The sequence below is a fragment of the Argentina silus genome (genome assembly GCF_951799395.1).
Source record: "Argentina silus genome assembly, chromosome: 1".
Lineage (NCBI taxonomy): Eukaryota > Metazoa > Chordata > Actinopteri > Argentiniformes > Argentinidae > Argentina > Argentina silus.
In genome coordinates, this window is record NC_139655.1 from 7378251 (window position 1) to 7395769 (window position 17519).

At 44.2% G+C, this 17519-nt stretch overlaps 1 protein-coding gene across 2 annotated transcripts in view; it reads left to right on the forward strand.

The window, feature by feature from the left end:
- pard3aa (par-3 family cell polarity regulator alpha, a) overlaps positions 1-17519 on the forward strand; it is a 284249-nt gene that overhangs the window by 117387 nt on the left and 149343 nt on the right. For both annotated transcript variants that reach the window (XM_083668312.1, XM_083668313.1), the window contains exons 6-7: positions 15215-15327; positions 15978-16061. In XM_083668312.1, the coding sequence (XP_083524438.1) occupies positions 15215-15327; positions 15978-16061 (197 nt within the window). The remainder of the gene's footprint in view (positions 1-15214; positions 15328-15977; positions 16062-17519) is intronic.

Genomic DNA, 17519 nt, shown 5'->3' on the forward strand with positions numbered 1-17519 from the left:
ATGTGTCTGAGTTCAATTTAAGAGTTGGCATCTCTCCTCATCACTTGAGTTGAACTCACATTAATTGTCAGGTCATTGTCATCTTAGCCCTGATGCCCTCTCTCTCCCTTTGTTTTGATATCTGCTCCTGTTTTTGTTTCTGTGATGGACGGGTGGGTGTCACCGAAATATCAAGGCTGTAGATAAAAATGTTCTCGTTAGGTTAATGAAAACATCACACTGTTATGGTGTGCAAAGCTGAGCCAGAGATAATGAGTACACACTCACATGCGCACACACACACACACACACACACACACACACACACACACACACACACACACACACACACACACACACACACACACACACAAGATATAAAGAAAACAAAAGAGACAAGAAGGTCTTTACAAGTGAGATGAAAGCAATTAGTTGTTATTTATTTATCTTGAAACATGTATCTTATGTAGTTGATTATTCCCTCTCTGAACTCAGCTAATCCTGCCACCTAGACCCATGGATCCCAGTCTCTAGGAAACAGCCTAATTACAAATCAACACACACTGGGAGATGATGCATCTAGCTCCTCCTCAGAGCACCTCAACGCAGGTCATGTTGGGTGTTATCTCTCTTATTAATCCAAGCTTGCTCAATGTAGTTACTCGCCTATTATAACTAAACATGTTTTATTAATTTGTCACTTATATTATTACTTAGGAATTAAATTAACAGTTAATACATTGGTGTTAAAACATCATATCACATAGCATCCCAGCACTAAGCTGCTATTTGGATGTTGGCCATGTTGCATCATCGCATCCTTACAGTTTTTGCCCTCCCCTTTAATTGGTTGTATCTGGTGAACGACTTGTGCTGGGCTGTCTTGTCCTGAACCATTTGGTCCCTTTCAAGTGCCACTTTATAATACATTTTTAATCAGGCAGTCCAACTCCTATTATGAATAAGAGATGTACTGGCTGCCTAACACGTGTGGTTTTTCTACTCTCCCTTTGAACATGAACAGGTTCATGGAAGAGGCAATGGTCTGGCCCATCAAAGCATTAAAGAGGTCACATTTTGCACATATTAGAATGAAAATATGTATTTGGAAACAGTAGGAGGTATCATTAGAAATGGCACAATATCACAGAAGTACTCCATTTTAAAACTTAGAAGCAAACGTCAATTTGTGTGTGTGTGCGTGTGTGTGCGCGTGCATGCGTGCGTGCGTGCGTGTGTGTGTGTGTGTCAAATGCCAAATGCTTCCATCGAGGCCCTGGGAGGCCCTTCCCAGACTAAACAAAGAGCATAGATATAGCATGCTCTATCACCCCATAAATACCAAGGCATTATGAGTTATTCTTTAAATAAACAGCTGCCATTAACGCTGGGGCCTATTATCCCAGTGATGAATGCTAATGGTGTTTCCTGCTCTGGCTGAGTGTGTCTTCACCGTGAGGAGATTTAAACATGATGAGGGACTGGGCCTTTATGTACTCTACACTGGGTGGCATACATTGGTTGTGATTGGCGAGAGAGAGAGAGAGAGAGAGAGAGATGGGGAATACAGATGGAGGAAGAGCATGTGGATTCTTTGATCAGAGTGCCAGCCAGGAATGTTCTAATGCTTTGTTCTTGTTTGCAGCACCTTGTCTAGTGTTTAGTTCCTCCTAAATGACAACAAAATGGTAGCCTGCCCACTGTCTGCATTGGTCTTGTTGTTACAAAGAGAACGGGACGCCTGCCTGAGAGAGGGGAGGTGCCTCTAATCTTATCCCTTTAATTTTCTTAGATCAAAGATGATTCATTGAATGAAGAACGATTGGTGTTCCAGAATTTGGAACCCAAGTATTTGCTCTCCCAGTGTTTCATTCTGGCTCTCACTCCAGGCATTCGACTTCACAGAGAGTGTGTATAGTTGAGTTTTGTGTAAAGTTGAGTTGAGTGTACTTCAATTGCGACACAACATGTATTTGTTTGTGAGGAGGACCTTAGTATGGAAGGCTAAAGTTAGCATTTAGGCAGTTCAGTGGAGGTCAAAGATGTTGTTGGGAAAGGGTTTGGGAATGGGTTGTTGTCAGGCCCACACCCCTGTAGCATGCTTCAGGCAGTGTGTGCTTAGCCAAATGGAAGAATATGTCACATAGGGAGTATGTACTGAAGGACCCACTCTCTTAGAATGCAACGGAAACAGGTGAATCACAGCCCCTCTCATCTTCTCCATTTTCCTCACCTCCTTGCTCTATCCCTTTCACTCTTTGTCTTCCCTTACCGCCTCCCTCTTTCCACCCCCTCTCTTTCACACTGGTTTGTCTCAATATGCTTGTCTGTTTCTCTATTTAGCAGAATTCAACCTTTCTCTGGCCCCACAGATGGAGGTGTGTGTTGCATAGAGAATAGTAATTACAACACACACACACACACTCAGAGGTCTTTGGCAGTATACTCAGTGGTGTGTGGTTGATCTACCAGGATGGATTTTTGATGTACAGCAGGTCAGGGGGCGTTTTCACTGCAGGGATAGAGAGAGTGTTTCACATTCCAAAACAGTGAAACCAACCATGGGTTGGAATCAAGTGGATATAAAAGTTGAGTTATCTCTTAATTTACTGTGAAGCAAACACAGAGTATTCAATTAGACTTGGTCCAACAGATGAGAGCCCTGTGCTTCAACCCCTCTCTCCTTCCACTCGCAAGCACACACACACACGCACGCACGCACGCACACACACGCACACGCACACGCACACGCGCACACGCACACGCACACGCACAGGCACACACACACACACACACACACACACACAGAGCTCTCTTCATTGGCCAGCTTTAGAGCAAGCCTTGTTCTGTGGACCTGGCCAGTAGGTGCTGCTGTGTGTTCAGAGTTGGGACCCGTCCAAACATGCGGTGTAAAGAAACAAATGCCAAATCCTCTCTGTAGAGTGGAGCCTGTCCCCTCTTGTACACTTATGTACAGTTTGTGATTACATTGTGTGTAAATGGCAACTCAGAGTCCTGTGGAGAGTACAATACCCCTGAACTGTAAATGAGCTTGCCCCGCTTAATGAATTATCAGCACAGGCTTTTCCCAACCAGCCTCTCTCTCCAAGCATAGATGCATATTGTTCCACCTCTGGACTTATCTTGCCACTATTCTTTTATATTGCCTCAATTCTATTAGCTTAGCTTAGTTCACCCCTCTCTCCCTGGACAGCCTAGCAGGAGAGAACTGCTAAGCAGGAGAGAAAGGCTAAGTTGCTGAAGCAGTCAGAGAAAAGTGAGACTTTGTCATTGACCTTGACTGTAAACAACTGTGGGTTGCATTCACAGCCGTTCACAAAGAAGGGAATGCATCTGGATGACTTGTCATTCTCTCTGCACAGCAAGCCTTCTCGTTTGTTTCCACCACACCCTCCGGGCTCCTCTATCCCTCTCTTCTCCCGCAGGCCACTGCCCTTTTCATCCCTCCTTCCCATCCCCCGCTCACACCTGTCATGCGAGTGGCTGTGTTCAAAGAGTACTGGGGTCCCTCTCCTGTGAAGACCAGCCAGTGAGCTGGAACTGTTCTAGTCCATTAACCTGGCACAGAAGTGTCACGCCACTGCCTCCTGAGAGAGAGAGAGAGACAGAGAGAAAGAGTGAGAGAGAGAGAGAGGGAGGGAGGGAGAGAGAGAGAGAGAGAGAGAGAGAGAGAGAGAGAGAGAGAGAGAGAGAGAGAGAGAGAGAGAGAGAGAGAGAGAGAGAGAGAGAGAGAGAGAGAGAGAGAGAGAGAGAGGGAGGGAGGGAGGGAGGGAGGGAGAGAGAGAGAGGGAGGGAGGGAGAGAGAGAGAGGGATGGAGATCCTCGGCTGTTTTATAACATCTGTGACTTCTCAGTAATCAGAAACAGGGACAGGACTTGCCCACATGGCAGGCTAGGATACAACTCATGACCCTAAGTGTAGGCTACCTAGGACAAGGGCCAAGCCATTTCTCTGGTTAGGTCACATGGTCCATGCAAGTCTCCTTACAGGGGGAATCTACTGCAGATTATTACTTGAAAATAATATTATTATCATCTTTTTATTGTGTCATCTCAAATAGAGATAGTTGGGGATGATCTTTGCCAGACATTGTGGCTGTACTGAAAAGATCAAGAGTATACAGTTAAACAGTTCTGACCCAGACACAGCCCTCCTGAGATGTGATTCCGCCCTTTCAGCTGCAGAGTGGATCTCCTCTCACCTCCCTTCACACAAGACTTCTGAGGAATGGGTCTGCAGAATTTGACAACTTAATCTCCACATAACAAACAAACGTTTCTCCTAGAGACTGAACATGTCCGAAAGGGCCTATGCCTGGGATTGGAATGAAGGCATAACAATAGCCAGGCTCAGAATGGGGCTAGAGTTGGAGGGACAATTAAAGAACGCCGCTAGCAGATCTGTCTCCACACATTGTGCTGCTTTGGCCTTCATCCATTCATGTATGTGTGGCCCGTTCCCGTTCTCCATTCCTATGCATCTGTTATGTTACATTTTTTGAGTCCACCCCTCTTATCTCATTTGCGCAGGAGAACAAAGTAGCCATTTTGGATGGTTCTGCAGACTCACTAATACACATTTCTTAGTATTAGCATGTACTCGTTTACCCTGGCCTGCTCTGTCAGAAGAAGAGGGGGGACTGCTTGCTTCAGATAGCTGGCACACCTGTCAATATCCCTCCCTTTGTGTTGAAGATGTCATTACACCATTTCTATGCTCCTCTGTCATTAGCAATCAATGAGCTGTGCTGTGTGTTTGTGCCTCTCCCTCTCCCTCTCTCTCTCTCTCTATCTCTATCTCTTTCTCTCTCTCTCTCTCTCAGCTTTTCCTTCTCCATTTGGCTGCTCAGAATGGTTGCACAACAGGAGCACTCTCTCTGGCCACTCGCTATAAACAGGAGAGTTGAGAGAGTTTCTAAGGGGAAAAAGTTTTGTATTGCATATCAAAGGTGATGACACTGGCTGAAACTACACAGAGGGCATGTTGACAGATGAAAGGCATGTTGATCTCTCCTCTTCTCCCTCGCAAACCTGCCCACATTTCACCCCCTTATTTATGGATATTTCTTTCCGCTCGGCTGATTGTGAACGTGTTAATTCCTGATTAGAATTAGCGAGTGCATTTTCTGATTTGCTCTGTGGAGTGAGAAATCACTTTCTCAATGAGAATAATTGAACACGGGCAGGGGTGCCAGCTCATTACCCACACATCATAGGGAGCAGGGGCACCTTAGCTGGAGACAATAATGACTTCTGGGAATAAAAGTCACAGTGTGGAGAAAACCTGCCACGGCAAAAGCACAGGAAGTATAACAAGAAGTTAAAGATGTAGACTTTGCGTTATTTCTTTACCATTGCATCAGTCTAACCAATCTGTGCGTAAACTATTGGTTTGTTGATGAGCAGCTGAAAAAGACTGGAGAGCATTTTGTTAGAGAGAAATGAAGTATATTCTAGGCGAACGAGTCAGCTCCAAAATAAAGGACATTTACAAATGGAGTTGACTTTGCCCAGGCACTGTTGTTGACAGACTGTGAAAATTAGGCATGCTTGAGAGGAAGTTGTAATACATCAAGAAAATTCACATTTGGAACAGACAAGTTACTTTAGCGAACCACTTTGGCGTTAAGTACAGCGGCTATGTCTCTCCAAGTGATCTACACCTGGATGCAATTAAGCAGTCATACTCAAGAAAAAGGACATGCCGTGATGGGGCACAAATGGAGGCCAACGCCAACACGCAAGTATATCAAAAGCTAATAAGACCATATTCTTCCACACCTATTAGGCTAAACGGCTAAGCACCATTTATTTCTCTGCCGGCTCTGCAGTGAGGCGGAAGATGGACCCCGGTGATTGACAGTATCCGATTTCCCAGAGCACTGAGTAATTCATTCCTATTTATTTGATTTCCCCCTCACTCTCCTCTCTCTCTTTTATATGGCATGCATTTCCACTCCCTGAGCACAAATGAGTCCACTCTGGCACAATGAGGTCAATTGTCACAATGAGCTTTTCCCACTCTTTTATAGGCCACATTAGACGGCGATGCTTTTAAGTTGCTGTAGGAACGTAATACGGCTCTGGCCGGCAGTAAACATCTCAGACCAAGAGAGGGGGTGGAGGTGGAGGTGGAGGGGGGGGATTAAGGAATTAAGGAGTGGATGTTTTATTTTAATTTAACACCGAGAGAGGAGAAGGAGAAGGAGAGAGGGCTGAAAACCTGTTTTTGTGTGAAGAATCATCCACAGCCATGGGATATGTTGATGCTTGCTGTGCGCTCTTGTACTGTGGTAGCTAGCTTGCTGGTCCTGGTGTCTAATAGCCTATAGCATGCTGATGAGCCCACTGATCTGAGTCATCCAATGCAGCCCTAATATGGCCAGTGAATATGGACACCTTTTTCATACAAGTGTCATCAACCAGGGTGCCCCTCATTCACTGGTGACCTTCCAAGATAGATAAATGCATGAACGCAATATAATTCCAAAGTGTTTTAGGTTGGTCGGTCACATTGAGTTTGAATACCTTGGACGCAAGTGGCTTTGTTCAGAAAACACTATTCAGTGGATTCAATATCCCCCTGCAGCGCTGTTCTCCAGTGACATTTCTCACCCCTACGTATGTATGGCCTCAAGTTTTAGTGTGTAGCCCCTGCTGCTCTGCCTCAAAATGTGTTCCATTATTCCCACATGCATTTACCATTGCCACTGGAATCACGCTGGTTTCTGCCTCCATTAACATAATTGTTGAACAGGCTTGAGAGGGTGCTGTCTTGAATTGTAGGAGCCATGAAACTGAGTGACGTTTGTGTGTGATTGGTCTAAAAATAAGCAGATAGCTCACCATAACAGTATATCATTGGTTGTCATGAGGGTTGACAAAGAGGGGGAAGTAAGGCATGTTGTTTACCCCATCAGAAGAACAAAAAGGTTACTGCCCCTCCATGGATCTTTTCACCCATGCCTATTGGTTTATATTTGGGGATAGAATTATATTTTTCATCCAACCATATCTATATAAATTAATCAAATACAAATCAAATTGGATTATGTTCTCATCTGTTAGAGAGTTCAAATGTAATAAGCTCAAAATAGCACATTCTTTCTTGAATGTTTGAGAAAAATAATGTTTGAGTTTGGGGTGGGTTTATGCTTTTGAGCATCTTGTGTAATATCCACCAGATCTGGGATTGCTATTCACCTGAACTCAGATTGCCTACTCCTCTCTCCCTCACCCTCCAGTCCCCCCTCCTGGTCTTAGAGACAGAGAGTTGTCAAGCAACAGGTCCTATGGGTCCCCACTTCATTACTGGCCCTCTAAGGGTCCCTGGTCCCCAGCCTGGTCCACTTCATTTACCCGTCGAGAGAGAGGACACGGCCAAATGGATTTCTACCCACGGAATCTCAGACTCAAATTAAAACTAAATGGATGAAGCGGTGCTCCTGCCGCTCCCTTCAAATTAAACCCTCGGACAGGGCGGCAAACAATGGTTAATCTGAGAAATAGACTGCTTTCTCAATAATGACTCGCTCAAGTATATACCACGGCTCTGCTCCTGCTCAATTATTCATAGGCCAACATCAATCATCCCTCCTTCACATTCACCTCATTTGGGTGTGATGAGATCTGGGAAGCATCCTATAGCATGCTAATAGAGAGACATGCTGGATCCTGCTGGATCCTGGCTAGACCCTGGCCTTAACTGTACCCATTACTATCACCTTTACTCCCCATACCATCTTTACAGGAGGTAATGTTGGCTCTTTGAGGATTTCTAAAGGAAACCTTTGGAGGAACCTATTCACCTTTGATATGTCTTTACATTTACATTTATGGCATTTAGCAGACGCCTTTATCCAAAGCGACTTACAACAATACATTTGTTTAAGTAAGTGAATCATCTATCCAACAGTCATCATAAGACAAAGTAATCAATGCCCACACCAGGGGCCATTGGCAGTCGTAATGCCTGTAGGCTATTTAAAAATAAAAAATAAAATTTTTTAGCAGGAGAGAACTTGTACAGGGGGGTAGTAGGGGAGAAGAGGTCTCGGGGTTAGGGTTAGTATGGGGGGGGGGGGGGGGGGGTAGTGAGGGTGAAGCGGTCTTTAGGAGGGACTGTTAAGATGTAAGGAGGGACTGTTAAGATGTATGTGTAATGTGTAAATGATATGTGTAATCATGTGTAAAGATGAAATGCTGGGCTGTGTAATTGTACGGTATGTACAGGTGCATGCAATAGATACAGTCTAATGGGTGTATTTAGTTGCAGGTCACATGTCTGAAATATAAGTGTTCTCTTTTTTAATTTAACTTCATTGAAATGCAAACACACATTTTTATTTCTGTGGATAACGGTAGATATGCTCGGTGACCTTCACCGTCTGAAAGATGGATTAAATGTTCTGAGCAGTGGAAAGCAGACTGTCCTCCCTCTTAATAAGCTCGAAATGATGATTAATCTGTGAAAAGAGCGACAGAGCTCAGTTAATGCTCAGCTCAAAACTATAGGCTTCAGCTCATCCTTCAGTACCTGCTCCACAGTGTTACACTCTCAACCTGGGGATTAGGCCCTAATTAGGCGCTATGAGTGGAGATCCACCTTACAAACAGTACATTTGTGATTCCAGAAAAAGAACAATATCCTTCTGAACTGCTCCACTGTGCTGAATCATTAATCAAAACAGCTGGGATCTGCACTTTCACAACCCCCATTTCTGTGAGACACAGAGCTCTCATTGAAACGCTATGGCCTTTGTTATTTTCTACCAGAGTGTCCATGGATCATGTTAAAGTACCCAGGACAAAAGCGAATTGTGATAAGGCAATTTTCAATAATTCATACCCTTTTAAACCTCCGGGTCCTAACAGGGAGAGCATTCCTGTCGTGGTATTATTGATGAGGTTTGGACGTCTGAGGCTCTGTCCGCTTTGGGTTTTGTTATTGACTCAATGATTGATTTAAGCCCTCATAATTAGCCAACCTAATTTAATTAAAGTGCAATTTAACGATACAGCAGCCCAACCAAAGGCAGCTGTGTCATTGATAGATCTGCCTAGCCCCTGATATGAAATTGTAGCTGGCAGATGATGTATTCTACACAGATGCAATCCATTGACTGAAAGAGGGAAACAGGCCCCACCGGTTCTCCAAACGCCAGTCCACAACACTCCCCGCCTCCTCCCTGATCTGGACAAATGCAACCCACTCACATCTCTGATTTAATTTGCTTAATAGCATTAAGGACCTGTTTGCCTTTAATTTGCTTAAAGTAAATCCACGTCATACCCAAACTTTTATAAGCCATTAGCTGTGTCTTAAAAAATAACAAAAGGGAGACAGATTTAAAGGTTTGATGTCTTTGTTGATTAAATGGGAGAAAACCATATTAACTTGACCAACTGGAAATAGAACACAAGTAAATCTCATTACTAGGAAAATACATGCCAATCTATAATACTTAAACTCTAGAATAATTGAGTTTTTGACATTCCAGATCATGTTTTTAACAACACTGTAATATTCCCTGCAGCCATGTTGACATTCATGACATCTGATTGTCTCACACTTGAATTATTCTGTGACTTTTATGGACGTCCTGTTTTGGGCAGGGAGGTCAAAAGGTGCATTGCAGAGAAAGACACGGACACAGAGAAATGACCTCAGATCTTCTTTCTAAGAAACTAAGGGTTACATATGCAACCTAGGTTCTCTGAAGGAGATGAGGGAGACCCCCTCATACCGCCTGTAAAGACACATGCATAGTGCACTCATTTATTCTGTGAACCACTCTTCATCTGTGCGGGAGGGGCAACCGATAGGACTCGCAAGTCACTCACAGGCTTGGCTGCACCGCATTGTGGTAGATGGGATCATAGGTGTGGTACACAAACCGGTCAACCCTCGTGGACCAGGTAAAGGAGCCAGCATTTGGGTTGAGGTAATCAGAGAGGCTTCCACCGGAGGCAGGTTTGGCCACCAGCCTTCTCTTCCTTGTGGTCCTCAATATGTTGTGAAGCATTCGTCGCAAGCTTGCCTGAGAAGGGCTGCTTCCACGAAGATTTAATAGCCTCAAGGCATTCGTTGAGGATGGGCATACGCTGGCACGCGAATGTGGGTACACCCGGCAGGATGAGCCCTTCTACCCTCATCCTCTTGAAACTGAGCTTGGAGGCAGATAGCTGACTGTCCAAGTGCTAGCCATAGCCTACACATTTTACAAGTAGAAGAAGAAGGTGTGCACAAGGTAAAAAACTCTCAAACTTGGCTTACCAATATTTTGGTTTGAGCGAAAAGGTACCCATAGTGCGTGTCCAATAGTGAGTGGTCGAACCCAGTCAACTGAAAGAGAACTTCATGTTCAGCTCTCTTTTCTCTTCATCAAAAGAAATAGTACATCTACTCCTTACTAGGGATGAGATTCTTTTGAAACAGGACTCCGGGTTCTGATTCTGTAGAATATGAAAGTGAACACATGTCCTCATCTGAGGAGCAGCACTGCTTTTCTCCCCTTGGCACCTCCAGTACACAGACAGCCAGATGACACCAGGGTCAGTCTACTTTCATTTCTTGTGTGCAGCTCACTCTCCAGACTAACTCAAATCTAATAATTGTTCCACAAGATGCTGCAGTAGATATAGTGGTTATATGCTGCCTCACATTATAACTATATTGCAGGCCTACTGTAGGCCAATTGCTTATTTCTTTCTTGTGTTCAACATGACGTTTGTCCTCAGCTATCAGGAAACACAGAAAATAATGAAGTAATACTTTAAATGAAGTTGTCCCTATACATGTATAGTAATACTTTACGTAGTATATGAGGTTGAGTGGTTTGTGTTATTACACAAATGGATTAACAAGTCCTTATTCCGCTCGTGTACAGAAGCAACACAATATTGCACTTGTGCAATGACACAAACTGTGGGTCAAAGATAGGTTATCAATTTTGCTTCTACTGTACATTAAGTCATTAGTCATTGTAATTGTTTCATTTTCTTTCCATCGCCTGACAAAGTGCTTGATTGTACTTGTGCTTTTGCCTTGGCAATGTGTTCTTAGTGCAATGTCAACACTATGGAAACTCAAATTCCAAAATGAACAGGAGTTATCTAATCTGGAAATGATCATGTTATGGTGATGATAACTCTACAAAATGTGCACTGACAGTATGGTTTATGCCTCCCATTCACCAACCAACCATAATTGCCAGAGAGAAAACAAGAGAGCAGTAACATAAATTACATTATAAGGACCATCTCTTTGTCTACAAATGACATCGGTTCTGGTTTTTGCCCTTTTAACATTCCTTTAACCAACATAAATGTAAATAAGTGTCTCATAATGTAAGCTAGGTTGATTCATAGACTGTTTTTAATGGGGTAATTAAGGTGGCAAATTCAAATGACCTAAGTCAGAAGGAAGAATTAAGGACATGGGCGGCAGCAGTCATGTTCAATCTAATCACAGTGCCATTTTGAGGTCTAATTTGGGCTAATGGCTGTTTGCTCTGAGGAGAATGGGCTTTTGTACAGTCCACAATCCACATATGTTGAATTTGACCAAGTTATGACCAGGCTGACTTCTTTTGAAATCAACAGATTGTTGAACTACCAGTGACTATAGTTTTGAAGCTTGGCTGTATAAATGATGTGTTTTACAAACCTGGAAGAATTACATGGTCATGTAATTCAATGATAAAAAAAATGCCTTAGGTTTCTGAGACCCATCCTCTTAGTTTATTACTGTGGGCTCAATGGCTAAAGATGTCTCAGATTGTGATGTGTGACTGTAATCCCTGATAGGTCAAGGGAGCAGTAATAGGAACATGAGGACTTGCCAGCTGCTCCTCTTTGTAAAGTCTGTCTTTGTGTGCTATGGTGACACCATGTTACAAGAGTCCTATTTGGCATCATCTGGCTTTTTTGTCTTCAGTGTAAATGCATTAGCTCAATCACACAATGAGGATACAGTTATTGGCCTTGACCTTCTTGAATGAGAGAAAAGCCTCTGTTTTTCTCTCAAGTCTGGATTTCGCCATCACACTTAAAGGGTTTGTTTTCACACGCCGAAGCATTTGTTTCATTTGGCCCTTTCCAGTGTTTGTTTGTGGGCATATGTCAGCTAGTATAAATACATTACCGCACCATATTTTTAGATAGGCTGTTATGAGGGAAGTCTTTAGTAAATATTTCAACGATCATTGTGCTAATGCCCTAGCTGAATGTCTTGTTTCCCTATTTTTTCTGCTGGACTTTTACAGTACCACCACTATTTATATTTATAAAGCATGCTTTTTGGCCCCCGTTGTACTACTACACAGATGGCTATTGTATGACAATGTGTGACATTGTCAGGGATGACGGCATGTAGCACACATTAAGTTGTCAGTTAGTGTGTTACACTCTGACCTTTGACCTTGTCCATGTAAAGCCCTTGACACCAACCTACAGCTCAGGAGGGACAGCCTCCGTTCCTGTCGCCTATGGCAACAGCATGACACCATGACGCGCGCGTGCGTGCCCGTCGAGACAGCACATACTTTAGGTGTCCTTCAGTGTGGGGTCTAATAGAAGGTGACAGGTCATCGTCGCACACCCTTACTCCAACCCTCCTACAGGGGTGGATGTGTGTGTGTGTGTGTGTGTGTGTGTGTGTGTGTGTGTGTGTGTGTGTGTGTGCATGCATGTGTTTTGAGGGTCTGTCTCTGACCCAGCAGCTGCTTCATCCCCCCTCCCTCTCAGTCCCCCTCCATTTCCCTGTCCACTCAATCCGTGAAAAGAAACAGCGCTCTGCACTTTACGGTCCCTCCCAATCTGCCAATCGTATCTGCTTCAATAATCTAATTCATTGGCTGTCTGATTGCCAGGCTCCTAACCCCTGGCTTCCTATCATTGTTGGAGAGGTTCTTGGCCCTGTCCCAGTCCCGTGTGCACACACAGCCATCCCCCACACGTGTTGAGAGATGTGGTCTCAGGCCCTCCGCTCTGCCACGTCTGCAGCCAGGGACTGGGCCAAGAGGGAGAGCCAAAAAGTGAAGCTTCCCCCCCGCTGGTAACGCTACGGAACCGCCCATCTTCTGGCTCCTCTGACCAGGAACGGATCATCTGGCCAACTGCGCTCAAGGGAACGAGATGGAGAGGGAGGAGAGGGAGTGCGAGACAGAGAGAGGGGGTGAGGGACTGAGATACTTCTCGTTAGTCAGTGGCTTACCTCCCCTGTCACTTAAGTGCTTAGCACTGGCACCGAGACAGAGATGGACAATAGAACAGGGGCTGGCAGCTAGCGTGTGGCTTCCTGTTTGCCCTTGGTGACAAGGGTAGAGTGACACACTGATTCTGAGTCACTCAGTCACTGGCTAACCTCAGGGGACTATATCTCTACTCTTTCTCCCTCTCCCTCTCCCTCTCCCTCTCCCTCTCCCTCTTTCTCTCCTAATCGTTCTCTTTCAAAACCCTCACTGTTATGAGTCTTGAATAGAAATACAGCATCTCCTCACCTCTTTGCTCTGATGAGAGCTAATCGCTGAGATCTCCCCCATTGTGCCCTCTCTCTCCCCCGTCATTGCTCAGCTAGACAGGCCTTCTGTTGAATAGAGATGCTCTGTAGTGAGATGCATTCATGTCATACACAATTGTAACTCAACAAACAAGGCTGAAGATTGTCGCTGAGAGCAACTGTTATTGAAGTTAATTACTTGTCAGTGTCAGTAATGATAAATGTGAACCACCTCGACTCTACGGAGACGTCTTACCATTGTCAAAGGAAGCGAGCCGAGAGCCCACCACATTCACCCTCACTGCATGCCCTATGCAAATGCTCTTCTTTTTTACATTTAGACTTTTCCTTTCTCCCCAGTCAATGTATTCCACCTGAGATATCTGATTTTTTCTTTTTCTTTTTTCTTTTTTTTTGTTGTTGTTATCACATGCTTCCTATCCGTCACCGCTCTTCCCAAAGCCTCTGCACATTCTTTATTCAAGCATTCATTGGGTTGCCAGATCTTTTCAGGCACACTGTACTGCTTTTCATACAAATGACATGAATAAAGCCATGAGGCACTTGAGACCTCCCTGACATATAATTAAAAACAGCAGAGCGAGGGCCTGCATGGGGACAAAGGTGACTGACTCATTTTCATAGGCGGGCCTCCTAAGGTATCCTGATGAAATTTGTGTGACCCTATGTCAGTCTCCCTCCACTTCGGAAATAAATACATAAGAACAGAGTCTCCCAGCTCCACCCCAGCGTGTCGCCGAGGTTCCCACTCTGAAAGGGCTGAATGCATTTCCATATTGAGGCAGAAAGTGCTTATTTAGATGAGCCTGACATTTCAGCAAGAAGGGGAGGTGAGGGGTGAGGCAGCCGACATATTAATATTAGTGCCTAACAAACCATTTCAGAGCCTTCTCCATGTGTGTCTAGACACTAACCCGCCACCTCCCGGAATGACATTATACCATAGAGATTGGTGACGCAGAATCTTCACGATGCATATCTCACCATTTAACTCAAGACTATGAATCCGTTGTGAATAGGTGGTGAATCCTTGAGAATAATGTGTCTGTTGTAATCTTAGTCTACTGGTAACACTATTGTATATGTCAACACATTTCAAATAAATTCAATACATACCAAGGCTTCTATCTCCACTAAGTACAGTGTAAGAACCTCCTCTCTCTCTGAGACGGCAGCTTGGTGCGCCGCTGTCTCTTTGTGAGTACTGCATGTCTGTAAACAGAGGCAGGGAGGTAATGGCTAATGGCCCAGGAGAAGGCAAAATTAAATGAACAGAGTGAAAGAAACAAATGACCCTGCTCCATCCTGCCTTTACTTGATCAGATTACCGTAAGACCTGGCAACCCGGCTCCACCCAGCCCTGATTGATTGAGTATGAGTAATCGATTACGGCCACTTTGTGTTTTTTTTTGTGTTTTTTTTTGTTCTGATGTCACAGAGCCCTAGACTGTCCAACGTTAACAGTCCTCCTTGATTTAAACCAGTGGCCATTACTTCTCTCTACAGGTAATTGGATTAAAAAAAAGAAGAGAGGAAAGAGGAGGATGTGATGCAGACAGACAGACAGACAGACAGACAGACAGACAGACAGACATACACTCAGCCCAGGTCCTCTGCCAGAGGTGTAGAGTCTTTGATTATGTACCCTGTTTCACCTTGTGCTTTTTGATCCAATCTTTTTTCTCTCTACAGGAGGAGGAGGAGGAAGAAGAACAGAGGGGAAAGGAGGAGGGGAGAAATGGAAGGATAGAGCCTGTGGGAAGGGCAGACTCCTGTGTGGAACACTCACCTGTGTTATCTCTTGAGTAAGTTAACACCCCCGCCTTGGGAGAATGGACTCACCCAGCTCCCGTCCAGTATTAGGACCATCTCTTATAACAAGCTTACCATTCAGTATTCATTCATTTCAGTCATCACTACAGTCTCTACACTACAGTGTTTTAAAAGACTGCATTACACACAATGCATGTATCCATCATCATCATCATCATCATCATCATCATCTTCATGTGATTTACCACTGACTATTTGTCTCATTTATTTGACTCCACTCTTACAGCTTTATCTGCAGGGATGGAATACTTTCCCATCACACATATTCAATTAATCTGGGATAGGTTACTGCATAGACAGGATCTGATCCTAATCACTTAATTGGAGTCTCTATTTGGGTCTCTAATCGACCCCCAGGTCCACATGGTTGACTGTGTAATGGATGACTCTGTGTGAGAAAAGGCCTGAGCCATCTCTGTTGAAGGCAGTAGCATCTCCTAGCTCAGGGATCCATCCCTAGACTTGTCATGTTATCCTGTTTTGTGTTTTCTTTTTTTTTCTTTTTTTATTTGCTCGCCTTTTTTGTTGTTGTTCTTTCTTTTTTTGGTTCCTCTTCTGTTTTATTCATGCATGTGTTCCTTCCTCCCTTTCACCCCCTGCCTCATTCATCATTGTCCCACAGGGACATGGTAAAGCCGGTAGAGGTGTCCAATGGCGGCGGCCCTCTGGGGATTCACATAGTGCCTGTCAGTGCGCAGGACAGCAGGTAAAGCAGCTTTCATGTCAGTGTATGCTATTAGCCAGCTTGCCTCGTTAACGCCTAGTCCACCTGTTCCAATATGTCCTCAAGTCCTCAATATGTCCTCAAATCCTCAATATGTCAATATGTCCTTAAATCTCTGTTTGCTCTTTTACTTATGTTCTCTTATGTTATCTCCATTGCTCTCTTGTGAGTGATTTCCTTTGCCTCCATTTTTTTCATCCCCTCTTTTCGTTTTCTGGCCCTGGCCTATGTGAGTGATATTTTACAGCTCCAAGGACCCAATAGAAATTAATAAGATGAAAGTGGTTTGTTCTTGACTGCAGGCTCTGCAGGCTCTGCAAGGTCTGTGTTCTGTTGGTGCGTTCCTTTGTTCAGAGTTCTATCCACAGGACACAAAGGGCCTCGTCAGTCCTCAGGCATGAAGGTGACACAGTGGGTAAAAATCAACATGTCCCACAACTGAGACTCTTTTCTCACAATGAAGAATAGTGATGACAAGAGCAGGATGCTGAATATATCAGAATTTAGAGTATATTCAGAAACACAGGAAATGGAAAATGCAATCAAACTAAAAGCTCATTTATAACACGGTCCAATGGATTGGCACACCACCAAGGTCAGACGAATGCAGAGTGAAATGAACACTGGGAGAAGAGGTGAAACCCCAAATCAAGGAAATTAAATGGGCTTTGTGTCATCGAAGATTGTTGTGTCATTCTATTCAGTATGTTTCTCTTAGGTCTTTAACAATAGGATAGTCCCATAGAATTGTGCTGATGTTATGAATTATGAATGTGTTTGACCTTCAGTTATGGAGCCGGTGATGCTCAGCTGCATCACAGGCCATTGGACTTAGTAAAGGGAGATGGAATATTGATGTATGACACACTCTTAACAAAACATTACATCATTTTTCCGTTTGTTCTTTGTTTTCCTGTTTGTTTGGTTGTTGAACCCATTCACCCTGTCACCCTGGGTTACGTCTCCATAGATGTTCACATATCATGTATGTTCTGCATGGCCTCTTAATTCTGTATCATCTCTCAGTTAAGATGTTTACTAATGACTATCAAAGCCTTCAATTACCACTATACAGACTGATGAGACAGGAAGGCTTGCTAGTCAGATCATGTTAATGGCCTCCTCAGCTTTTCCTCCAGGACAACAGACATTAGCCACAGTGAGCCGTCTCATTATTGTCTAGACGAGGAGCACTGGGGTCAGACGTCCGGTTTCAGACAAGACACTCACAGTGTCTGCTGCCATTGCACTGCCACTGGCTCTTTTTATCTGTGTAGCACACCACACACACACACACACACACACACACACACACACACACACACACACACGCATACTCTCTCTCTCTCACTCATTCTCACACTCTCTCTCTCACACACACACACACACACACACACACACACACACACACACACACACACACACACACACACACACACA